The sequence below is a fragment of the Parasteatoda tepidariorum genome, chromosome 2, assembly GCF_982258835.1.
Source record: "Parasteatoda tepidariorum strain Cologne lab strain chromosome 2, Ptep-v5.0, whole genome shotgun sequence".
NCBI lineage: Eukaryota > Metazoa > Arthropoda > Arachnida > Araneae > Theridiidae > Parasteatoda > Parasteatoda tepidariorum.
The window spans coordinates 131,314,070-131,341,310 of NC_141756.1; the positions used below are offsets into that span (position 1 = coordinate 131,314,070).

General features: G+C 29.9%; 1 protein-coding gene across 3 annotated transcripts in view; it reads right to left on the reverse strand.

Annotated features, from left to right (window-relative positions):
• The window catches only part of LOC147816234 (uncharacterized), a 48,877-nt gene continuing 21,636 nt past the window's right edge, over positions 1–27,241 (reverse strand). Inside the window, exons 3-9 of one of the 3 annotated variants that reach the window (XM_087158400.1) lie at positions 24,247–24,373; positions 20,912–20,970; positions 13,426–13,563; positions 4,689–4,811; positions 1,949–2,108; positions 531–630; positions 1–134 (exon numbers count right to left, since the gene is read on the reverse strand). In XM_087158400.1, coding sequence (XP_087014526.1) covers positions 571–630; positions 1,949–2,108; positions 4,689–4,811; positions 13,426–13,532 — 450 coding nt within the window. In that variant the 5' untranslated portion in view covers positions 13,533–13,563; positions 20,912–20,970; positions 24,247–24,373 and the 3' untranslated portion in view covers positions 1–134; positions 531–570. Of the gene's footprint in view, positions 135–530; positions 631–1,948; positions 2,109–3,241; positions 3,369–4,688; positions 4,812–13,425; positions 13,564–20,911; positions 20,971–24,246; positions 24,374–27,241 lie in introns of all 3 variants that reach the window. The other 2 variants (XM_087158398.1, XM_087158399.1) reach the window with 2 other exon arrangements.

Genomic DNA, 27,241 nt, shown 5'->3' on the forward strand with positions numbered 1-27,241 from the left:
CTCGCATCTATTAAGAAGACTGGTTTCCTGTAACCTTGCCCATATACTTTGTAGGCGACCACCATGTTCAGGATGATGAGCACTGCTACCACAAACACATTGATGTTTTAACATTAAACTGTCGTACACAACACCTGTTAAAAAGTTAAATTTGGTATTTTTTAAAAAAAAACAGAGCTCAAACTATTAAACAATAAGGCGTCGCAAATAAATACTTAAATGATTAAAAACAAATTTGTAATCAAATCATTTACAAAGTCAATCAGAATGAAGGAGGGATTAAAATCATCAAAAGCCAGTTTAAATAGAGTTACTGGAATGTACTTGCCCTTCATTAATAACCAGCTTTCAGCTTCAATCTTAAATAACCAAGGTTTTTTATAATTTTAATCCATCCTTGATCTAATTTGTTAATAATTCATCTGATTTCAATAGCTTGTTTTTCTTTCTTTTAAGTATTACTCTGCAGTAGCCAGAATGTTTTTAATATAATTTTTATAAAGTTATTCTTTGAAGAAAGAGGTTTGCACCTGATGAGGAGAAGGCGTTTCCTGACGACTTCCAATCGGACTAAGAGCAACAAGAGGTTCGAGACAGAGGCTTTCCCAAATTGATGCCTGATGTAGATACCTATAAATGATCAACTAAAGTCAGTTTTTTTTTACACACATATATTGAAGTATGTATTTCTTTAATTATAAATTTTTTTTTTATTTGTTTTCAATTCATGAAGTTAAATAATAGAAACATTGGAGTCATCTAGTTGTGAAACCGGAAAAATTATGAATTAAACATATCAATTAGCTTCAATAGGAATATGCTCTCATTACTAAGCTTTTTACAAAATTTTTTAATACAGCAGATGCATTCTTCATGCTTTGTATTAAAAGCAGGAGGTTTTGCATCTAGAGTATTTATCAATAATTTTTTGGGAAAGATTTCTGTATCGTGATCAATGGAAGAAAAATCGCCAAGTCTTGACAATTTTCAACAAGTAGTGGCCCACAAGAAACTGAAAAAAAAGGAGAAAGGGGGACCAACTCAAAGGGTATCGCTCGTAACCAACCTCTACATTTTTTTGAAAACGAAGTGCAAGTTCAAAATCATTTGACCCCTTGGAAATTGTAATTGAGGTGACAGATTACATACAAAATATTCCCATTCTTTATATACCAATGTGTTCTGTATGGAGTATAATTTTAAATCATTATAACATTTTTATCTATATATATACTACATAAAGACAAATGTTATCGACAATGTCAACTTTCATCCATGAAAAGGTGTCCCAACATAGAATTGAGTTAACATGTCTTATATACTAGTGAACTGGAATTAAATAATTGTAGTGGTAGACACACTACATTACCCCTTCAGAATTTTATCTGTGATAGAATCGATGAACAATTCCACTAGTTGATTCATTGCTGTTTTGTGTATAGACTGGAGAGCTGTATTAAGTTAACTGGATTTTGATCGCTGGCCATGACAGTTACATTAAGATCATACATAGCTCCTACGTTGTAATTAGCAGTTGAGTGTATACAGAGAAATATTGTGTAATTGAGACTGAATAGCAACAGCGTGATGAGGACGGATGACCAATCTAAGTTTGGAACAGAAATAATTTAGAAATGATTTCTTTATTTAGAGAGGGATCACGACATAAAAACTTCACTCTTAAAAATTTAACTATTTTGAAGAAAAGAAAAGCATCAAAAGCATTTTTTTTCTTTCTTGATATTCCATAACCTGTTAATATTAGTATATATTTTATAAATTCAAGTTAGATCCTACTTAGAAAAAGAAGATCAATTTTAAAAAGTTCCAAAAGTATTTATTTTGGAACTAAAAATAAAAAAAACTGATACGGAATGTACAAAAGTTTTAGACAAAAAATATTTTAATTCTTGAAGTTGCAAATTAAATCAATCAGAAGACCTCTTACTTGTTTGAGTAGATTATGTTGCTGCTGCTCACAGAGTCTCTTTTCTCGAGCATATTGTTCATTTTGTTGAGGTGATAAAAGTATGGCTTGTGATTGTAGCATTGGATGATCAAGAGGTAGTGGAGCTGACTGTGTTCTCCCAAGAGGTCTTTGAATGGTTCTAGAATTGAAATTGAGGTAGATTGTTTAATAAACTTATGAAACTAACAGATTGAAATACATTCCAGTTCATTAAAATATCTCAACAAAAAATAAGCACCTTTAAAGTACTTTTTAAGCATTCAAAAAAAGTTTAAGCACTATTACATTAACAAAATGCAAAATAAATTTCAAAGACTTTATATGATCATGATAAAATTACTAGTTACTGACAAAGAACTTTTCAGAGGGCGTAAAATAAAGCCTGAAATTGAGAATATCTTGCAGCTGAGTTGCATTTGGGAGTGCAAGAATCTCATCAAACCCAACTCAGTAGTCAGTCCCAAGTATTTCATCAAACATGTTTGGCGCTATTATACGTTATGGGAAATGGATTGTGGTTGAGTTAATTGTGAAAACGCTGAATAGAACAACGTGAAAACCACACTTTTGCATGATACACAGCGAAACTCGGCAAGGTAAAAAAAATCTCATTTTCGAAAAGTGAAAATTAAGTAAGGGCTTTTAAAAAACGAAAATAAGCACTTTTAAGGTCTTTTTAAAAACGCTATGAACCATGAACTAAGTTATATTTAATCCAGTGATTATACAAACTTACCTGTGTAATCTGGCTTGTGCATAGGTGTCATCTCCATGTACATTCGAGAATCGTTTTTATGTCGTTGTAGACTGTAAAATCCCATTTCCCTCTTAACGTGGCTGGTAATCCCTTGTTCTGCGTTACGTTTTTATCCTTTTCATATCTAATATCACCCCTATGAATTTGTGAGTCACATTTTGTAACATGCTGTATATTAAAGCATTTATAAATAATAAATTAAATTTATTAATGTATTTTTATTTATGCGAGAATTATAAACAGATTAAATTCAACAAAAAAAATTAAAAGAAATATAGAAATTTTCACGTACATTAATATATTTATTATAATTTAAACATATACTATATATCGATTTCAACGAAGTATTTTTGCCTTTATGTTAACAAAGAATCAAAGTTATTGTAAAACAAAGCAATAGTTTGAAGCTGATATCTTTTCAATTTGACATAAAATTAAAAATTTATTACGTTTAAAAAAATTGCATGAATAATTGCTACTTGGACAACTAGATTTTTAAGAATTAGAGAGTATACCCGGTAATGCTGGGTAATATGTTAAAGACTGTAAGACATTTGATGCAAGAGGCATTCCTAGTCTTATGGTGGAAATATCTCTTTCCTGTACTTCAGAACCAGCTGGTACAGCACTTTTACCAATTTCCTGTAGAGTCGATAAAAAATATTCAAGATTCAGTATAGAATATGATAAAAAGAGAAGTTGCTTTAAAATAAAATTGAAAGAAAGCTAATTATTTAAATTAACTTAAAATTTAATTCACCATTGCCCTTAGCCGAAGATACATATGCCTAAAGTGAGAGTTTTACAGAAATGAACAAGAACTGTGTACTCTTGACCTCTTTAACCCTTTGCTTACCGCTGGTACAACATGTGGACCACATGCGATGGTACAACGTAGTTTACCGTAAGCAAAGGGTCAAGTAATGAGGGTGTTTACAACTTAGCGCCTAAAGAACTTAGAGGGTACGCTATAAGTATTGGTGTATATTATTTTTCCGTTCATTTTTCGATGCATTAAAAATGGCATTTCTATATAAAAGTCAGTGAAGAAATTTAAGATTTAGATAATTTCTTTTTTAGGAGAAGTTGCTTCACTTGCTCAGAATTTCCAAGAATAAAAGAAGAATAAGGATTGCAACATAAATTCTAATAAGAATCATTGATTATTTCATTTCATTTCTAAACGCTTAAACAATAAGATATCATTTTGACATAATAAATGTAACCTGTACTAGAATGCACGTCACAGATATTTGAAGGAAGCATTACATTAAAAATATGAGCCCCAATTTATTTAAGAGGCATAATTATTTATGTCTACAAATGCAAAGGATGTTGCAAAAATTGAAATCATCGAATTACTACTGAAGAAAGCAGGCCGAAAAACTTTTTTTTCAAATCCACTGTTTCCGCTGGCAATCAAACAGGTTTCAATGCTCTCAATAGTGATTTGTTATATAGTGTTTTTATTTCTAGTTTATATATTAATTAGCATCCGGTAATGTATGCAATTTTTTGAACTTCATTTTAGGAAAGCAATTCTAAAAATGCTTATTAAGAGGATCATGGAAAACTTCGTATATTGAGAATTTTTAAATATCAAAAGCTTGAAATTCCTTCACTTAAAAGTTGTGTATTCAAGCATTCAAACAGTAAAATTTGTGCCAAAGTAAAACTTGGTAATATATAATAATTCAATGTTAAAAAAATGCTTCATACTTTTAATTATCGATTTATTCTTCTAAAACACAAGAACTTTCAAAATTGTGACTGAAGCTAGATTTCATAAGATATTTATAAAAGCATTGAGTTTAAAATGTCAAACAAAAAGGGAAATTTTTTTTCCGGCAGCATTTTTAACATAGGAGAAATAAATAATTCGCAAGCAAGAGAAAGATAAAATTCTAAGTATTTTTTTAGAACAAAATATATTTTCCTATAACAGTTCCAAAATAAACTTACAGCAGATGTAGGTACAGGAGGTGTCCCCAATGATATATTTGGCAAAGATGGTGTTGAATACAATGTGAAATCATTGATACTACCTGGATTGCTGACTGAATTATATAAGGATGTGGGACTCTCCTAAAAAAAGTAATGATAATATAGTTGAAGATTGTTTTACAATTTCAAATGCTAATTTGGTATGCTAAGCAGTTTTAAGTGTTAAATGAAATTTACATTCTGTTACAATATAATATTTAATTAATTTTAAGTAATATGCAAGGTACTTACTGAAGCAAAAGTGGTGTCTATGTATTGTAAAGTGACTATACATAACAAAGAGGTAATGTGCAAAGCTCTATATCTAAATGCTGAAAAAACTTGGAGTTAACATTTCTATCTCAAAAACGAAATGAGATATTGGAGATAAAATTGAATTAAAAAGTCTTAGATAGATTTAACACAAATACATACCTTGTTGAATTTAATGCTAACAAAGAACTTTTAAACGAAGATGGAGCTGGCTCGGACATATCCTTAGAATGCCCAAAGAAAAAATTTCATCTGTTGCGCTTACATGGGCCCCTGATGGTAAGAGAACAAGAGGAAGACCCAGACTTACCATCCAGCGCATGTTTTTGGGCGAATTAAAAGAATGTGGAATATCTGGCTGGGAGGAAGCAAGATCTATTGCTAAAGACAGGAGGCGTTGGAGGGATATGCTAGAGGCCTTAAGTGCCCAAGGCACGTAGAGGATAAGTAAGTAAGTAAAGAACTTTTAAAACAATGAACAACATTTTCTATATTATTATTTATTAGATTTATTACATTATAGTTATTTTCAAACAGAAAAATAAATGTGTCATTATTTTTAAAAGCGGAATAAGTCCATTTTTTCAAATTATTTTTTTCTCTCCATTTTCTAAGGGTTAGTCTTTGATAAAGATTAATCTATTTGGATGATGTTTTTAACACTATAATTTGATGAAACATCAAAACGCAGCTGTGATTATTAAAATCGTAAGAGAATAAATAAACAACAGGTTCTTTAGCTTCAAATGGACCTACCACTTTCAAAAATAAACGCTCAATTTTGCGACAAACCTTTATTTTCGATGTCTAAAACTTCTTTTTGCGTTATTCATTAGAAATAAATGAGTCTGTTAGTTAACTAGACATTTTCCCCTAGATCGTCTCATTACGTCCCATTGTTTAAAGTGTGAAACATAAATATGCATTTTCTTTTTTTAATGCGTTGATGTTTACAAAGTGTATATTCTTTTAAAATCAATACACTTTATAGATTATTTCCTCCCTTATTGTAACGCTTTCGTGATAGGAATGCTAACACTGCAATATTTCACCAGGTGGGGCTGTTGTAAGCAATCGCATCTTTTAGCGCACAGCCACTTTATTATACATAGGCACCATTTGTATAACTACAGCTGCAACCGTTCTGAAGTTTGGCTACAATGGATATGTGATACCAATATAAAATTCAATACCAAAAATACATATTTATCACATTCTTAGACAGGCTCAGTAGCCAAATTATTCAACAAAAAATAAGCACCTTTTAAGCACTTTTCGAGCTCTCAAAAAATATTTTTAAGCACTTTAAAAAAATATCATAATCAGGCAGAGCTGAAAAGTTTTTGACAATTGGCGGTTTTATCTTGTTTTAACCGTCATGTCAAAAAAAAAAAACTTTTTGCATTGTTTTTGACAATTGTCCAAAATCATAAAATTTTGAATCATGTAAAACGAATGGCGTTTTCATTCGCTACGGACTGACAATACGCCAAAATAGATAGGGGTTGAATTAATTGTGAAAACGTTGTATAGAACAATGTGAACTGTGTCTTTTTGTATAATTCGAAATGAAAATCAACATAGTAAAGGAAAAAAACTAATTTTGAAAAAGGGGAAAAATTAAGCACTTTAAAAATACCCCATGAAAAAAGCACCTTTAAGGGCTTTTAAAAAACGACAATGGAAAAAGAGCACTTCTTAAAAAAGCTAAGCACCCTGTCGTATACATAGTTTTTACTATAATAGTTATTCTGATAAGCAGTTAAAAGCTAATTCTATTCTGCTAACTTTTAAATCAATATATATTTGCATTTTAGGCAATATATTTCATATTGAAGATCTATGTGGCAATATATTTTAAAGATCTATTTCAGCGATCTCTAAACAAAAGTCATGCATTTAGAATACAGTAAGAAAAATAATAATTAAAATAGAGGGTGATGCTAGGATTTTTCTAATGGAAGGCAGGAAGTCTCCAACAATGGGGCATCTTTAGAGCTCAATATAATTTTTTTAAAAATATTTGCGGCGACTCAACTAAATCGTAAAAAGAAATAAAATATTTTAAAAATTATTTAAAGGGGCATACGCACCTAGGAAGGTCGGAAAAATCGATTCCCCCCCCCCATCTAATTATGTTCTTGACTGTCTCAAGAATCATAATCCAAAAGATTAAAACGAAATTCGTCATAGTTATGTATTGTTCATTATGAAAAAAATAAATGAGAAGACTAGTATTAAAAACCCTAGTTTATTTTTTCAAAAATAATATTTTTTAAAAATTATCTGAGTCTGGGGGATCTGAGGAATCTGAGTCTATGACCCCCCTCCCAGGAAAAATTCCTGGATCCGCCCCTGTCCTGAACACAACCAACCACCACATATTTAAATGAATATGTTTTATTTTTTTATTAAAAAATTTAATAAATGTCCTTAATAGAAGAGGATATCTGATGCTGCCTGAGGGGATGATTAACTCAAAAAAATAACGATTTTCTCCTGTCTTGAAATTGTAATTCTATTAGAGACAATCCTTTACCCACTTCTTTTCTTCTTTATTATTCTAATCAACAGAAATTATTGGAAACGTGTTTGAAATAAGCCGGACTTTAAAAAATTTTATTGCCAATGGCACGTTATAGATTCGATGTGCGTAAATTACATCATTTTTGGCAAGGTTTCAAAATTTTTATGTTAAGAGTGGTGATTGCAGAACAATGTGTATTTTAATTGGAATGCTTGAAAAACTTGTATACATAATTATAGATCAATATTTAGGAACTATATCTAGACTTTTAAATTAAATAAACTCTTTTCATATTTTTATTAAATTAATAGATTTCTCTACGACTTTAATGTAAGAAGGAAAAAAATTATATTTTCATACTATACATGTTAATTTTAATAGTAGTCTTAAATTATTACTTCAGCTTTTATTTTTATTAACTAATGCTGGTTTAAAAAAAGCATTCCCGCAACATAGATGCTAAAGCTTCACAATTTCGTTACCAACGGCATGATTATGGCTATGTGGTTAGGATAGGGCATAGGCCACCTTTACTTCGTAGACAAACTGGTACTCATCCATCTGAAGCTGGGTATGTTTCACGCCGCCACTAGGGATTGAATCCCGGTTCTTCACTTTGACAGACTTAATCACTGACCATTGTGGTTTTACTAGTTTTGATTAGTGCTAAATTTAAACCCATTATGCATATTCATTTTTTTATTATTTGATAATAAATGCAAACATTAAATTATAAAAATTTGAAAATTATTAAGATTTAGAAATTATTTTAAAGATTTTACGAAAACTATGGCATATTCGAAACATTCACATACTTGTTTACCGTTGTCACGGATTTAAATGATCAAAATAGTGTGATACTGCCCTTAATTTATACTTCTAAACTCCTTGTTAAAAACGAGGGCAATAAGCATACACATTAGCGGCCTCAAATTAGTATTTATGCATGTAAAAAACAAAAACGTCATCAAAATCGGAAAAATACTCTCGAATCTACTGACAAATCTAATACCGAGGAACGGAAAATTCAAAACAAAAAGATTTGTTTGAAAAACAGATTAAATTCTATGGTGTTTCTATGAATAAGCCGCTTTTCAATTTTTTCAGCAATCAAACAAGTCTTCATGTCAATAGTCTCTATTTCCTAGTTAATGATTTTCCAGGTTTCGATACCATTTCTATTTTTTTTCTCGCTTTTCTATTTTTAATTGACGTCCCTAAATTTGTATGTTTTTTCTAACTTCATTTTTGACAAGACGTCAAAAATGTATACACCCTTTATTATTACACGAAAGTTCAACAATTTGTTAAAGATTAAAAAATAATATACTCATTAGAAATTACGTTAACAGTAATTTCATAATAAAAATAATATTTTAACTCTAAAGCAATTATTATTAAGAAAACAAATTTTTCTTAGTCATTTTCACCGAGTTCTGTTATATTAACCTCACTAAAACGGGTTCATATGCGATATACAGTAGAAAGTTGAGCAAGTTTATTTCAGAAAAAAACTTTTGGTTGAACGAATCATTATTGTACAATATGGATAAAAATAAAATTTTAATAAGAGGGCGTATTTTTTTTGAATTATATTTTGCGATACTTTAATTTGTCATGATTTTAACCCTGAATATCGTAATTCATATGATATTTGTTACACATTGTTCATAAAAAGAGTAACTAATTGCTAAACGTGTTATAGAAAGCTAAAAGGTCGTTTGATTGGACCTTGATTTATCGATGCGCAATTTTTATTACCCTAACAGTAAACACCAAATGTTGGCAACTAATTACCAAATGTTGACGCGATCTTGAAAAGGTCGTTTTATTAGCCCTTGATTTAATGATTCATCTTATTACTATTTCAAAGCAAAAATATATTAGCATGAAATTAAGCAGTTTTATTATTTCTTTAAATTGCCCTAGAATATATAGGGTGTTTGGTAACGACCGATCTTAATATAAATCTTTAAGTCATCTCACCTTCCTCCCTAGTGATTCGTCTTTGATAAGTATTTTATTAATAAGTATTTCAGGCTGTAATTATTGAACACCAAAAAGTTATAAGCACATAAAGTACGAAAATGTGCTTTTAATTTCATGTATCGCTGCAGATTATTTAACGAGAAGAAGAGTTATTAAAGAGTTATTAACTTTTTGATGGGTTAATGATTTTTAAGAAAGGGCGTACTACTTTTAATCTATAATAATAATAATCTTAATTTAGGAGCGACGCTTAGGTGTGAGCAGTTTATATTAGACGAATTCTGGTTGCCAGCACTCTTGAGAAAGAGCATTCCATCAACTATTATTAAAATAAAGTGTAAGAACTTAACAATAACCAAGCGATCTGAAATGAACTGCAAAAGCATTTAATTCTGGGGTTTAGCAAGCGATAGCTAGCGGAGGTATATTTTGCCGAAAAAGAAGTCTTAACTTTGCTTAAATTTCTAATGAATTTCGGATCATCTATTTTGTAGCTGCTGAATCTCCTTATTTTTGAGGTACATTTTTTTTTGTATCTAGAGTATTAATAAAATGTCTACTTTAATATTTTCTCATAATTTAACAAAATTAATTTTTTCCACCATTGCTTACAAAATAATTGAAAAAGATATTGAAATACTAACTGTTTGCGGAGATAATATAATTTTGTTACCGCTACAAAGAATCTTAATCAGTATAGAGGCAGACCGTCGTTAAACAGCCGACCCAATTTTTTGGGTTTACAACTACCACTGTTCAACACCTTGTGATTTTGAACCCAATCCAGAAGACAAGGGAACTCCTGGATCAAGTACTGGGAGATATTAGCCTCCGTGAAGGACTTTTTAATTAAACTGACTCGTATTTGCGTTACATGGAGAGGAAAACCTCGATAACCACCCACGTTTAGGCTGACTAGGATATTTTACGTCAACAGTGGTCGGTGCGAGCCGGGTGCGGAATTCGTATCGAAAAACCATTGCTGGGATTTGAACTCTGTTTACCTCATTGGAAGTTGAATGCTTTATCCCCTGAGCCACTGCGGCTCTGCAGATATGATATTGTTAAGTTTCTTACTTTAACGAGAAAATATTAATCTACTTTAATATTTTGTTGCTTTGTGGGCAATCCGGGGAATGTTTGGAAAGCGAGTAGGGGTGGATCTACTAATATAATAAATATATAATATATTAGAGAGTAAAAGCTGAAGTATTAAGCAAGATCAATGTAGAGACAGTAAGCGAAGCAATCCGCAAGGGTCGGAGAGCAGGGGACGGATACCCCTGCTTAGTTTACTAAAGCTATTAGCAGCAGAATTACATGTCTTTTGTCAATAAACTAACAATGCGTCTTAATTTGCTTACATTTTTTAATTCCTTCCGAACAATTCAATTCAGAACTTGAGTTAGTTTTACGAACAAACATGAACCCACTCCATTGTTTTTAATGATTCCTACTTTATACGTAATACGTTCCAAATCGTCCAGCAATCTCATATGAACTTTGTAAGAAGTTCCAGGGTTTGACGAGCAAAAGCGAGCAGTCTTTAGAAAATGCACTTAATTTATTATTATTGCTGCATTTAATTAATGGACAAGATTTCATTTTCTGTATGATCACGTTGATTTACTAAAACTCAGCGAAAAAATTTATGCTTCCTACTTCAAAAAATATATTAAAAATTTCACACTACAAATCGCGTCCTTTTTTAGAACAATCTCGGAATAAATGAGCAATGCACTGCGTCAACTGTTAGAAAAAGTATATTTTTGTTATCTAAATTTAATAGTTTTAATTTGTCAAAATTTTTATACAAATCTGTAGAATTTGATTTAAATTGGAAAGTACTAGTCTATTTAAAATATTTTTAATTGAAAAACCACTTTTTTCATTAATGAAACACAAATAATTTTCACTTTGTCTGACATAACAATAATTAAAAAACGTTTTTGCTTTAACCTCAACGTCAGATTAGGCATGCGAACGTTAGTCATTTCGCTTTAGCCAACAGACAATTTATACAAAATAGTATGAGAATATTAAAACGACTATCATTTTGCAACTTGATCTCTGTAATGACGATCATAAACTTTTAATGTAATTTTAGACTAGCATATATTCGTTCTTAAAAAAATTCAAATTTGTGTTCAATTTGTGTAAATTAAAAAAGTTAAAAATAATATTTCTGCAGCATAAAGTTATATTACGCGAATTAAAAATTGGGAGCAGTTGACTATTTTAAATATCTTCTAGACAAATAACTTTAGCTTTCCATTTGAACAATCAACCTTGAATATTTAAAAATCAGGTCATATTGATTTAAGTAAGTTTTGGAGGAACTTTTCTAATTTTATAAGAACTCATTCAGAAAAAGAACTTTTTTTTAAATTAAAAACCCCTCAAATGACTTGATTATTTAACTTTTATAGATAACACAATGTTAAATAATTAATACTTCCACGAACTATGGTATTTGACGTTTAAAAAGAATATTTTATTATTAATTTATTTAAACATATTTTTTATAGTTTTTTCCTTATTTTGTAATAATTTAGGTTGAAATAAGTAAAATATTATATTTAGAAATGTAATAATTTATGGTTATCAGGGGTCAGTCCAGACATTTTGTAAAAGGTCCGTTTTTCGTGAAATTGTGAAATAATTACTCACATTCTTTCAACCAGGGTCCGAGTTTATGAATTTGTGCAAATAGGGTCCGTTATTGCAAAAAAAAATTTTTTTTTTGAAGTAGTTTTTAAATTGTAAAGACATACAAGATTATGCTCAACACTGCAAAATTATAATTAAAAAAATTAAATTTTTAAATATAAACAACAATTTCTGCTTCTAAATTAGAGATGCAATATACAAATATTTGGTATTTAGCCTATACTGCTGAACGCAGAATATTAATTTCGGACGAAAAGTGGAAGAATCGTCTGCCGAGGACAAAACTTAATTCGTTTACATCCATCTTTCTTGTTTTCCGCCCTGGAAAGGGTTTATTCGATTAACAAAATAATAATGAAGATAACCAAATTTGTGAAGGGTCCAATTAAAAGGAAGATCATTTTGTGAAGGGTCCGTTTTTAATTAAAAATATTTTGTGAAGGGTCCGTTTTTAAGTTAAAATATTTTGTGAATGGACCGTTTTTATGAAAAGATATTTTGTGAAGGGTCCGTTAACGGACCCAAATTTCTTCTAAACAGACCCCTGGTTATGAAATAGAGATAGATAGGTACAGAAAAGTCCCTTCATCTGGGTGATTGTGTGAATGTAACCAGCCTGAGCCGCGATGGCTCAGGAGATAGCACGTTATCCTTCCAATGAGGCAAACCGGGTTCAAATCCCAGTCGATGCGAATTCCGCATCCAACTTGTACCGACCACAATGCTGACGTGAAATATCCTAAATGGTAGACGGATGGATCATGGGTGAGAGTCCCCTTGCCGTCAGGCTAACCGTGGGAGAGTCTCGTGGTCTTCCTGTCTATGTAACGCAAATGCGGGTTAGCTCCATCAAAAAGTCCTCCACGAAGTCAAATTTCTGCCAATACTCGATGCAGAAGCTCCCTTGTCTTCTGGATTGGGCTCAAAATTACAAGGCTACGGAGTTGAACATTGGTAGTCGTAAACCCATAAAATTGGGTCGGTTGTTTAACGACGGTAAAAAATTTTACCAGCCCTATGAACGGGTTTGCGGTTCAATGACATGGACGTCGATACTCCACCGTCGAGGCTTAGCCACAGGTGCCCAATGGGTAGCGATAAGTGTGGAGCAATTCTGAGGCCAATAGGAAATAAACCCAAGAACACGCCATTAAAAAATGCTCTAACTTAGAATATTTAAAGATCCTGAACGTTTCTAAGAAAAATCTTGAAATAAAAAATATTTCTTTCAAGATTTATTTAAAAATATAAATTTACCAGTGGTAGCTACTGACGTGCTTGCTGATAGCAAAAGGTGAGCATGATAGAGTCAACCACTTCTTATTCATTCGATAAGACACACTGAGAAGGACAAATTTTGTCATCTTTCCCCTCCAACTGCAACAACCATTTCTCCTGCAAGAGACATCGTTTTTTTTGTTACAAATTTTCCCGTATCAAAATTTTTGATGGTCGCATTAAAGTTTTTTTGATAGTTTCAGTGTGATTCAAGAAGGTCACCATCATCCGAGATTTTCCATTACATGTTCACGGTTTTCGATATGCCAACAGACTTCCATCAATCCATGATGGAAATTAATACTATGACGGTTAACCATCAAGAGAAGTCTCATGGATCAAAAACCCATGATGATCCTTGATGGTTTCAACTATACATTTTCTTGATGGGAATTCTTGTTGGTTCTCAGGAAAATACCATCAAAACAATCTGGGTTTAAAAAACCCAGAAACCCAGAAGTTTTATTTTGGACCATCATAAATCAGTCCGAATTCCTACATTTAGGTGATAGTTGTTCATGATCGTTCCAACATTTGATTTCTAAGATACTGTGATGGAAATTAGGAGAGCTCAAAAGGAACAAACCACGAGAACAAATTGCTATTCTTATGTTGAAACATCATAAATCAGTTCGAATTCCTAGATTGAAGGGATATTTACTTTTGTTGGTTACTATCAAAAAATATAATGTTTCATGATAGAATTATTGATGGTTACCATCAAGATTATGTTGTTCCATCAATGGAAAACCATCAAAAATTTTGACTTGTGTAGAGCAAAAGTTATCTCAATACCGAAAATGGTGGCAACTGCTTTACACTAAAGTGAATCACTGTACATAAACTCTTGGTATTTAAGTGTTTTCCTACACAAAGAATCAAAGATAGTTTTGAACCACCATTTTGGTATTCAACAACGCTAAAATTTAAGAGTTCAGTAAGATATGATACAGATGTGAGTCGGTAAAGTTATTTTTGTGATACAAAAAGTAAGAATCATTAATTTAGGTTGCATATATATGTTACCCTGAATAACCAAAATCAAGAGAATGTCGACTTTCACTGGTAAATGTCAACAATCACATAGTCGTTTTGGTGATTGTCCAAAATATTTCTTACATCCGATTTTATATTAACTTATTCGTTTGTATTATTATATGAATTCGACATTTTAATATCTGATGAAAATAGATTTGGGGTAATATCAGTGTGTACCGGTTAAATGCATACTAGGGAAGTGGCACTTTACCTTAAAAAAACATTGATGTAGGGCATACCGGACAAATGTATTCCGGGTAGAGGCAATAAACTAGACCTAGTTTAAAATTCGGACATTTACCAAACAGACTATGTGACTGCCAACTTCAAAATTACCAATTTCCGTCATTCATAGCAACATATATCTATAACGTTTATAGCATTTGTTTTCATTTCCATGAAAACCATTATTCTGCTTCATATCAAAAATAAATATATAAATTAAGATTAAACCCCCGTAGTGCAAATTCAACCTTGACCTTAAAAAAACATGGATGTAGGCACTTTAGTTTGTCTATGGTAAGAACTCCTCCCGTGACGAAGTCTGAGGCTGTCTGCTGCTACGAAAACTAGAATAGCGCATTTCAGTGCGGAATAGCTTCTATTCTCTTTAGGGCTGACATAATAGACCGAAGAAAAAAAGATTAATTTTCCCTGGCCGACCAGAGCCAAAACCTGTCCTAAGCAGTGACCCCACACCTCTACGTACAATAGTTATATCTCGTTACCATAGTCACCGTCATGGGTGCAAAATAATTTCCATAGACTTTTAACTGATCATGATAAAATAACTAGTGGATGATGAAGAATTTTTTTTCTTGATTACATTAGCCACCACAAAAACAATTTATACACACTTTTTAAGCTATTCAATATTAAGTGGCTCATTTTATTTTTAAATCAATAATTACTTTATTTAATTTTATAAAAAAATTAATTCAAAATTGTAATTTAACTATTATTTTGAAAATGTTATCGAATGTGTCTTTTAGATTAAAATAAAAGTTATTTATAAAAGCATATTCAACGAAACATTAACAAGATTAATATTATTGATCATACCGAATTTGTGTAAACATATGTAAAAAATTATGCAAACTAAGATAACTATAATAAATTCATATTACATACGTAAATTAGTGCATGGACCCTAAAAATATTCATTTTTGTTATTTGGTTCAGTATTTCTTCAACACTAGAAAGACTGAAACTTAGTATACACCTATATTGCCCAAAAGTAGTCAAAATAACTGGATTGTTAAAGAATAACTAATGTTGAAAGAGAAATTTGCTTAAAATTAATTTTTAAATTTTTTATATAATTTACAGCTATATAACAAGTTATTAGTAAATATTAACAATTATAAATTATACGTTGTCACAAAAAGTCACAAAGTTCTAAGAAATTGTGTCATCATTGTTTTTCTAATTGAAATTAAAAAGCAATCAAAATGACTTCCTTAGCGTTAATGAAATGATTGAAAATATTTCTTAGTAATTTTGAAACGTAAATATAATGAATTTAGAAGCTAAGCATTTTTGTTAGAAGTAAATTATTACATGGTTATTGCATTCCTAATATTTAACAAATATGATTTAATTAAATTTTTGGATTTGAATTGTTTACAAAAAAAAAAATCCTCAAAATATTATTTAAAATTTTTTGGAATGACAAATCTGAATTTGTTTACATAACTAATTATTGGATTTTTTTGCTGCATTTAAAATATTAAAAACTTTCAGTTCAATTCAAATTCAAACTTTTTTTTAAATATTGCCTCTAATTATTTTTGAGTTCTCATAAAATAACTTAAGAGTACTGAAAATTTTAAAATTAATAATACCATAATTAATAAAAATTTGAAATACGATTCACTACAAAATGAAAAGAATTATGATCGCCACAAAGCGATCACATGTTATCCATTGGCAAAATGGCTGTAGTCTAATTTTTTGGGGAAAATAAACTTCACTGTGTTTTCATCTTGGACATCTTTAACTGCTCTGTACACAATTTTTCAGACACACTTGAATGTAGCTGAGAAACATTCTGTGTAAATTCCTTTCATGACTGAATAGACATTGAACAGCCAATCGAGATCAATAATAACATTTTCGCATTAGTACAATGGTGTTTGATGGAGATTGTAAGCTGCATCATACACCCGCTTCGGATTCACAAGTTCATACATGAAATATGACTTGAAATCTCAGTTTTTTTAATGAATCGTGAATGAATCATGGAAGACATTCTACGGTCTTGTGCAAGTTACTGAAAATGGATCCTTTTATCTCTAACTGGTGATCAACACCCAGTTCCCGTATTTACATGAAAGGGGTTCGGATAGTCACCATTCGGTAAGGTTCAATTCTCTCAACCACTTTGGTACTTTTGTGAGGGATGCTTGCGTTTGTGAACGGAATACTTTCATTTTTCCGTTTGTGTGTAACGTTTAAGGCTTCTTTGGCCTGAACTTACTAATCTCGGTAAGTTCAGGTCTCGGCATCAAATTTTTCTTGCCTTTACTCTAACTTTTTGGACCATGTCAATCAGGTTGGATTCCCTTCATTTGTGATATTCACCTGAATTAGTAATGAAAACGATCTGGTTTGAACACAACTCAAGAAATACTAATGGAATCTCTCTGGTCCCATATCTCAAAAACAAACTCAACAACTTAACGCATAACAAAATTAAAAGTGAACAAAAGAATTAAAAAAAATTATCAAACAGCAACGGTTGCCACAGCAACGCATGCGCACTGTTTACTATTACTCTAGATTATTGAAGCTGAAAAGTGGGGAAGCCTTGAAATCCAAAAAAAGATTCATTTTGCCAATGGGAAAAAAGTACTAAAGTACAAAAAATATTTATGAAATATTTATGCAATTGGTGGACGGAATTAGGAAATATTAATCCTAAAATTCTCAAGTAATTCTTAAATTTAATGAATAAAAGAAAGATGGAAGTTCTTAGGTGATGAAGCTTTAGGATTCTTCAATGCTCTGGAGATCCACATGGAAATATGTAATTAGTGAATGATCCCAAAGTCAAGTTCGAAGATAAGGGTACTGAACTGTAAACAGAATATCACGGGAAGGCCATTTGCTTTCCAATGGCGAAGACGATGGCGCGTCATCCACGGTGAAGTTAACAAGAGAAATAAAATTTTCTATCGCTATTAGGGAAAAAAAATTGAAACTGTGTAGTTGGTTCTCATAATCAGCAAAAGTTTGAGAGATTTTTTGCGGTTCGATTCCTGAGGGTGGAAATTGAAGTCCGAAATTGAGAATCTCTTGCAAAATACAGCAAAGTTGCACATGAGAGGACAAAAATCCTTCCCACCGAATACAGCTCAGTATACGCACATGCGGACCCCCAAGTATTTCATCAAACATGTACGGTTTTTTTCATACACTACGGCCCAACAGTACGACGAAGTAGATAGGCAGGGGTCTGTTTAGAAGAAATTTGGGTCCGTTAACGGACCCTTCACAAAATATCTTTTCATAAAAACGGACCCTTCACAAAATATCTTTTCATAAAAACGGTCCATTCACAAAATATTTTAACTTAAAAACGGACCCTTCACAAAATATTTTAACTTAAAAACGGACCCTTCAGAAAATGATTTTTCCTTTAATAGAACCCTTGACAAATTTTCTTAATCGAATAAACCCTTTCCAGGGCAGAAAATAAGAAAGATGGATATAAACGAATTAAGTTTTGTCTTCGGCAGACGCTTCTTCCATTATTCGTCGGAAATTAATATTCTGCGTTCAGCAGTATAGGCTAAATACCAAATATTTGTATGTTGCATCTCTAATTTAGAAGCAGCAATTGTTGTTTATTTTTTAAAATTTAATTTTTTTAATTATAATTTTACAGTGTTGAGCATAATCTTGTATATCTTTACAATTTAAAATAATTGTAATTTTGCAATAATTACAATTACAATTTTGCAATAACGGACCCTATTTAAACAAATTCATAAAAGCGGACCCTGGTTGAAAGAATGTGAGTAATTTTTTTACAATTTCACGAAAAACGGACCTTTCACAAAATGTCTGGACAGACCCCTGATAGGGGTCGAATTAATTTCGAAAACGTTGAATATAACAATGTCTTTTTGCATAATTCATGGCGAAAATCAACATGGTAAAGAAAAAGTATCTTATTTTGGAAAAGGGAAAATCAAGCCCTTTTTAAAAACTTCCATTATAAATAATGGGCTGAGTAAATACGTCCATAATGACTAGTGCAACAATTTAAGATAGCTTTCTTCTTAAATAAACAAAGACCAGCGAAATTATCGGCAAACTTTGGTTAAGATATTAATTAATTATTTAAAAAAATATTAATGTGATCTTAGATAGTGTAAAAAATGCCTATAAACTATTCACACCATTTAAAAACGTTAACAAGAGGATACATTTCGTTTTAGACAATAACAAATATTTCTTACAGTAGTTTGAACTAGTGCACTACAAGTGAAACTACTGTAGTCGCTACCTTTTTCGTAGTGTTTAGAGTAGTGTAAACAAGCAGTGTAACGATAAAAATAATAGCAACTATTTTTATCGTTAGTTGAGAAAAAAAGTACGGTTCAAACGGATTTAATTTTTCCAATTTGATTGGTGCAAATCTTCACGGGTTCGTCAATGGATGCAATGAAAATGAGCCTTTGGCTGCGGCTGAACTTTCACAGAGATTACGTAATTAAAATCACGTATGACTAGAAATTAAAAATAGCTATTACGTAAAATAGATCATAACTTTCACACTTTCCGGTCACACTTTCACATATAAATGCACACTAATAAAGCATTCATGTTATTTCAAAAACGCGGAACATATTTTTTATGCACTTAATTTCTAAGGGGAAATGAAAAAGCCTTAAACAATTAAAAAGATGCAATTATTTGATAATTTCGCATTTCTTAAATTAAATATTCGATGTCGAAATAGGTATAAAAAGTTGAAGGTTAAATGAATAAATTAAAAACAAAAAATTTTTTTTTGGAGTAACAAACCCACTCTTGTGAACATAAATATTTCTTAATTATTCCCTTATTTTTAATGTGAGCCAATTTGTTATTCAAAACAATTTTGAACATAAGTTTAAATTAAGTTCTCCGTCAAAGTTCGTCTCCTTAAATTAGTGAAGTAGTTACTAAAAAATTCAAGAATTGGTCGATTGTCATTGCAAAATAGCCTCTATTTTTTTTAAAGAGACAAACGAATTACATTTACAATGATTGTTATTATTAATTAAATGTATAATGTACTGTCTAAACTGAGTCAAATGTTTTAGTTACTGCTTAATATAGCTAGCTTGCTGTGAAAAACTGGTTCCTATTAAAAAAATATTTTTGTTCTTGTCTCAGCGCGTATGAAAACGATATAGTTTAAAAATTAAATCAGTAAATAGTGCTGAGCAGAGATCGAAAATCAATAACTGACTTAAAATTTTGTAAGCATTCATATTTTTCTAGACAGAACGTCGCAGGGCAGGTGCACCTTCGATTTTTTAAAAGGATTTTTTTTCACATTACATTAATTAAACGGTCTAGTATTTGAGTTATTAAAAAAATAACACCTGAATTGAAATTGCAATTCATCAAATAGGAAGGTATGCAATAAGTATTACTTAAGTATGAATATTAGCATAGCAATATTTTTATTCGAGTCAAAAATTTGAATGTTTCTTATAAGTTATAATTTTTTATAAAATAATCCAAAACTTGTAATTATTCAGGTAACTTGCAAACCTGAGATTAGTAAGGAATTCCTGCATTATTCAAAAACAGAATTTTTTATTGAATTACACTGAGTTGATGACTTCCTAAAATATTTCTTGTTAATTATATGAGCTCAACATTTTTCATTAAATGGCTATAAATTTATGAGCTTATTGAAATTATCATTAGATAATGAATATAAGTAATTAATGATAAAGATTATCGTTGTAAAAGGAATATTTTTCTTTATCATTGATTAAGGATGATTTAAAATGTTAATCTATAAGCTCAACAAATTTCTTAGAGTATCCCAATGAGCTAATAATCTTAACTTTGGTCAGCATTTCAAAACGTTTGGAAAAAGTGAAAAGAGCAGTACAATAAGCGAGCAACAGCTGAATATAAGCGACCTGAATAATTACAATAAGCGAGCAACAGCTGAATCCCCAGGATTGAAGAGTGGCACCCATGTTTATAAAGCCATCGACATAAATTTAACATATCAAGTATTAAAAGTTCTGAATTGTGTAAATGTCACATTGTTGTAAGATAATCTGGACTTAATTGAACACATCAAGTTTTTAAAAGTGTGTTTTGAATTGTCAAAATGACACATTGTTGTAAGATAATTTGCATTCACAGTTATAAGTATTTAAAAAAGTGTAATTAAATGTAAAAATCTTACCGTGCTCATTATTCAAAGGAACTTTCTTGCATTGCTGAATGGATTCGAGAGAATAGAATCTGAAAGACAAAAAGTAAGTTTTAGTTCTAAATAAGAATCTTTTTGTTAACAATACAAGACATTTCCAAAGTCGTATTTTTCAAACAAAGCGCTAAATTAATCGCGTAATTAAAATATTTCCTGCTATTAGTCCATGAGTTCACGTAATTTTTTTCATGTCATGATGAAATTTTTACTTTACTAAACCAACTCTAGTTAATCCCCTCAGCACTTACAGCCTTTTTTAGTGAAATCATCATATGCTAAAACAAATTAGTTTTTTCAACAAACAGGAATGATTTAATGTATTCTTTAGAATAATTTTTGTAAAGCGCTGAACACATAAAAAATATCAGTGATAAAAAAATCCTCTTTTTTTCAGTTTCAAAATCCATCTTAAAAATACAAAATACAGCTAGTGGATTCCAGGATTGTACTGACCGCTGTACTCGGTAGTAAAATTTTCAAAAGAAAATTTTCAATTGCTCAATTGCAATTATGTTCAATTTTGATTTTCTTAATACTTGCTCGGCATGATTAATTGCTTCTCTTACTAATTGTTTTGAGAGAAAAAACATTGTTTTTAAAAATAAATCATTACTAAAATCAAGAAGCTGTAACAAAACATAATCTACAGGTTTCGACTCTTTTCTCATCAAGTACCTAGTCATGTACTACTTTATTTGAAAAAATATTGCAGACCACTCGAATATGTAACTTTATTCCCTTCTAAATGTTCCATCTTTTTTCAGTAGCGGCTATTGCTACTTAAGATATATCTGAAGTATATTTCTTTACTTAAAATTTACGATCAGAGTTAGTAATGTCAAGCTCTACCAAAATTTGAAATGTGGAATTTTCTATTTAAATATTTTCCATAATGTTTTATTTATTATATTGAAAAAAGTTTTTCAAATATACTTTGTGAATTCAGAGCTCTATAATGAAATTTAAACTATGTATCAAAGAAGAAAATTAAAAAAGAGTCCACTTTTCATTATACGAAATTCTTGAAATACACAAAATTCGCTATGCAATTCCGTTGTATCACTGATTTATTTAAAATACTGCTGTCATTTCGATTTAATTTACGATTGAATAATTTATTTTCAGGTGGTTTGGAAGCATGTTTAGGGGGTAGGGGACGGTGAATAAATTTTAATGCTTGTAAATGATGTTTTGAACCATGCAAAAAAAGTTCTTTATTTCAAAATATATTCTAAATTTTAAAAATGATTTTTATGATATAATTGATAACTATGTCTAATATGTTGGAGAACATTTTAGTAATTTTGAAAATTCTTGTACCAGCTATAGAATGCTGGAACATGAAATTTTTAATTAATTATAGAAGACTATTTTTTCCAATTAGATAAATATTTAAAATTTTTTATGCACTTTTATTGTATCCCTGGTTTACATAAATTACTGTTGTTATTCGATTTAATTTATCTTGAAATATTTATTTTTAGGTGGTGTAGAGGCCGTAATAGGTGGTGGTGAGTAAATTTTTAATTTTGTAAGTGATGGTAACCAAGTGAAAGTATTTCTTGAACTCAAAAATATATTTCAAATTCTTAAAATGATTTTCATGCTCTAACTTATAACATTGAATGGAAATATAAATATTTTAAGAACACTTTAGAAATGAAACTTCTTATATGACAGATATTGAATGTTGGAAAAATGAAGATAATAAATGTTGGATAAATAAATGAATTATTAAAATTCATTTATTTATTCAGATGGTGGTGCGGGAGTTATCGTGAGCAAAAGCAAGAAAATTTGAAACTTTAAAAATTGCACACAGAATGCTCCGTATGACAACCCTTAGCAGACATTTTTCGACATCTTGTCAAAAATAGAGTGATAAAAACATTCATAATAATAAATTATTGAAATTTTATCACACTGAAAATAAATGGACTCTAAATTACGAATTAAAAAGGAACTAAATGAGCAATAAAATATAGAACTTATTAAGTATTGGAGTCTACTAAATAATTTAGTCCTTATTCTCTGTTGCTCAGAACTTATTTAAAAATTAAAAAGTATAAACATTAATAAAATTTTATTAGTAGATCTGACAAGAGATTTTTTTAACTTTCAAAGCTGCAAATAAGAAGTGTCTAGTTTTATGCAAAATAGTTGCACTAAGATGACAGGTCCAAGACAGATATTTGAAAATAGTTTATTTTGAAACAATTGATTCAACTTATGCAAATAAAAACCCTATCGTATTTCAATATTATGTTAATAATGTATCTTAAAAATTAATTGTCCTAAAATGGTAAAATGACTTAACTTTAGTTGTTGTTTAAGTTAATTTTCACTTTTAGGTCACTTTTGTCCCCTAAAAGATACAGTAGACCAATCATAGAAGAGAAAAAAATTAAATTATGATCATTCTTAATTAAAGTACGGTTCTAACTTATTTAATTTTTCGAATTTGATTGGTGCAAGTCTTCGCAGGTCCATCATTGGAAGCAATGAAAATGACCCTGTGGTTGCAGCTGAGCTTTCACAGAAATTACGTATTTAAAATCACGAATAACTAGCATTTAAAATATCTATTACGTAAAATAGATAATAAGTTTGGTCACACCTTTGCATACGAATGCACACTAATAAAACACTCATGTTATTTCAAAGAAGCGAAACGTATTTCTTATGTACTTAATTTCTAAGAGGAAATGAAAAAGCATTAAACAATTCAAAAGACGCAATTATTTGATAATTTCGTATTTCTTAAATTAAATATTTGATGTCGAAATAGGTATAAAAAGTTGAAGGTTAAATGAATAAATTCAAATTAAAAAAAATATTTTGGAAAAACAAACTCATTCTTGTGAACATAAATATTTCTTAATTATTCCCTTATATTTAATGTGAGCCAATTTGTTATTCAAAACAATTTAGAACTTAGGTTCTATTAAGTTCCCCGGCAAAGTTCATTTCCTTAAAGTAGTGAAGTAGTTACTAAATTCTGAATTAGTTTGTAGTCACTACATTTAAAAAAAAAAAAGTAGTTGTAGTTGCAGTTAACTACATTTGTAACACAGTAATCGTTATAAACAACAAAAATAATGTAGTTTTTCCGACCAATAATCTTAAATATAATATTTCAATTAATTAGCTCTAATATCGAATCAATTCTTCGAAAAGGTAATTTTTCAATGTAGCTCAAAATATTTTTTACACTAATAATTATAGGAACTTCAGAGTTTTAAAATGCTGAATATTGAAATATTTGTGTGCTTTTTTCTAAAAATTTTTTGAGAGTTAAGAATACGTACCGAAAGCTTTCTGAAGTCACAGATGCGTGCGATCCGGACGGTAGGAGTTTTCACACTGAGTAAACCACTGCCGCAACTGTTGCCACTCAATCATAAAAATAATAGCTCATAGAACTTCTTCTAAAACCTAGAAATGTACAAACACTTTGTTGCAATATTAAACATATTACTTTAAAAAACATTTACCTTATTCTAACTATTATTTTTCATTGGAAAGCAATTTAATAATTAAGTATTGACAATTTTTTTTTTAAAATGCAATATTGAGAATTACATGGAGCTATCATGGTTTTGCTTTTCAAATAGGAATTGTGTGTAGAAATGTCATTTATGTTTTGAATTATATTGCTTGAAATAATTAATTAAATTACAATTTTTCAAAAGTTATTATTTTTTTACAGCTGAACGGGGACTGAGCATTGAAACAGGAGGGTCATCACATTTTTTTTGCTGTAAATTATAAACATATCCTGCAGGTACTAGAAAATTTCTGTACTTTCAGAAGATATTTTTCTTTCCTAATAGTAGCAAAAATTTTGTATTAACGCATTAAATACAGGGGTTGGACAAAATAATGGAAACACTTAGACACTAACACGTTTTTTAATATTGCACAAAAAAAATAAATTTAGAAATGATTTCTCAAACATATAAATGAAGTTTAAACTTTTTGAGGTTTGTGGGATTGACAATAAATTAAAAACTAAACTCAGTGGCATGGCAGACCTATAGAGGGCCAAGGCCTAATGTGCCCATCTCAGTTCCTGACTTTGGGCTCTGGTGTGCAGGAGCAGATGTTCCGGTTAGATGGTCAGTCGAATGCGGAACCCCCAGTGTTTATTTCCCAAGCATGCTTGGTACTCATTTTACCGACCCACTGAAGGGATGAAAGGCTGTGTCGACCTTGCTCTGCCCGAGGATCGAACCCAGGACCTGTGGAAAAAGAGCGCGAAGCGCTATCATTCAGCCACCGGGCGTTTGACAATAAATTAGGATAGGGAAAAAAAATTAACATCCTATGGAACGCTGAAAGTGTAGTAATAGATTTATCCACCTCCACATAAGAACGAATTAAATAGATATATGTACCTTGAGCAAAAATACAACCTGAATAACTTTCGCTCTAATGATCGGATTTTCACGAAGTAAGTATCTATCTCATTGGTTTTCGATTAAGAGTTCCAATCTTAATGGGTGATTTCAACTTCGCTAATTAAGTAGTGTTAACTATTAATTAGTGCTAACTATTAATTAAGTTACTAAATCGAACACTAAAACGAACTTTCTCGCAATGAAAATTAATTTTTTTTACAGAAATGGATTTCTTACTTTTAAAATCTGGGGGCTAGCCGCAATCTAGAAATTGTGGTCCTTATAGTATACTACAATATACTAACTAGATACTATTTTTCGTATTTGTTTTATTTAGAACAAAGTCTTTAAAGTTTTTAACACAATTTAATTAATAGAACACTAAACAATTCCTAATAGATTAATATCAATATATAGAAAATTCCTATAGTAATATTGCATTAAAAAAAATAAACAGCATCAGTTAGTCAGTATTCCTTTGTAATAGATATCATATTTGATTAAGAGTTTTAATATATTTCAAGAATTTCTTAGTCAAATTACATAAAAGTAGGATTTCAATAATATGAAAGAAAAAAATAAATGAAGAGAAAAAATAAATTGTAAATTGATTGTAATTGATGTAATTGTAAATTGATTGATTGAAATTGATTGAATTGTAAATTGATGATTCCCCAATTCCAAATTCAAAAATTCCATGATATGATTACTGTATTGATAGTAACCATAATAAGAAATCAAAATAATAGAGCAATTAGAAACAACACTTTAAAGTATTTTTAAAATATTAAAGGTTTTAATCTTTAAAACTCATGGGGTTTTGTTCTTTGTCTAGGTTTCGAGTTAATTTTTGTCTAATTGATTCTTTGCTGTTCAGGTTAAATTTAATTTTATGCAAAGTACTATTCATAATTATTTCATAGCGCAGGACTCGTCGCGCGCCAAAATAAGGAGCACTGATGTTAATCTTGACTTGGAGATTACTTTGGATAAAAAGATACTAAGTCAAATTTTGAATTTAAATAAATCAAAAAATATTAAAAAATTTAAAAAAATGCAAAAATAAAAGTTGAAAATCTTGTTCTTTTGCTGAAAATTCACAAATTGATTGCCTTTCCAATGTCTTTTTTTTGTAAATGCTTTACTATAACTTATTTAATTCAATGTAATTGTTGCAATTTGTGTTATATTGCACAGACTAGTTTAGAATTTCATAAGAAAATTAATTCTCACTGATTTGTTATAAAGATTTTTATAATAATAATAATGGTACTTCAGATTAAAAATTTTACATTTTCAATTTCATAATTTTGATATTGTTACTCTTTTTATTTTGGATTTTATGGAAAATGTAGATAATAGGCTTGATTTAGAAAATATTTATATTAGCAGTATTAAAACTCTTTTTCCTTAAGGTTTGAATAGTAAATTAAGGTTTGAATAGTAAGTGGGGAAAGTACTATTAATATTGATGATTTTTGTATTGATGATAAATTCAAAGGTTTTAATTTTCCTAGATCTTTTTATTCAAAGTATAGATATAAAAAAGGTAAGGGTAAAAAGGTTAATAAATCTATTAATTTTGATGAATTTTTGAAAATTTTTAACTTTTGTGTTAACCTGACTAATATTTTTATTACTAGGAAATATATTTTTGGATTTAAAGATAAAATTCTTAAAAATTTCTTTTTTAAATTTGGGAACAAAATAAAATTTGATACTGAACTACATTGTTTTGGATTTGGTTAAATCAAAACTTGGTGTTGATAAAATTGATATGCTTTTTGGAAAAGTTTTAATTGTTCAGAAGGTATTTTGTACTATTAACTTTCATGATTAAAAATTTGAAATTGCTAGGACATCACAGGTTTTTCATTGTTTTTCTGATATTTATCCTTTAAAA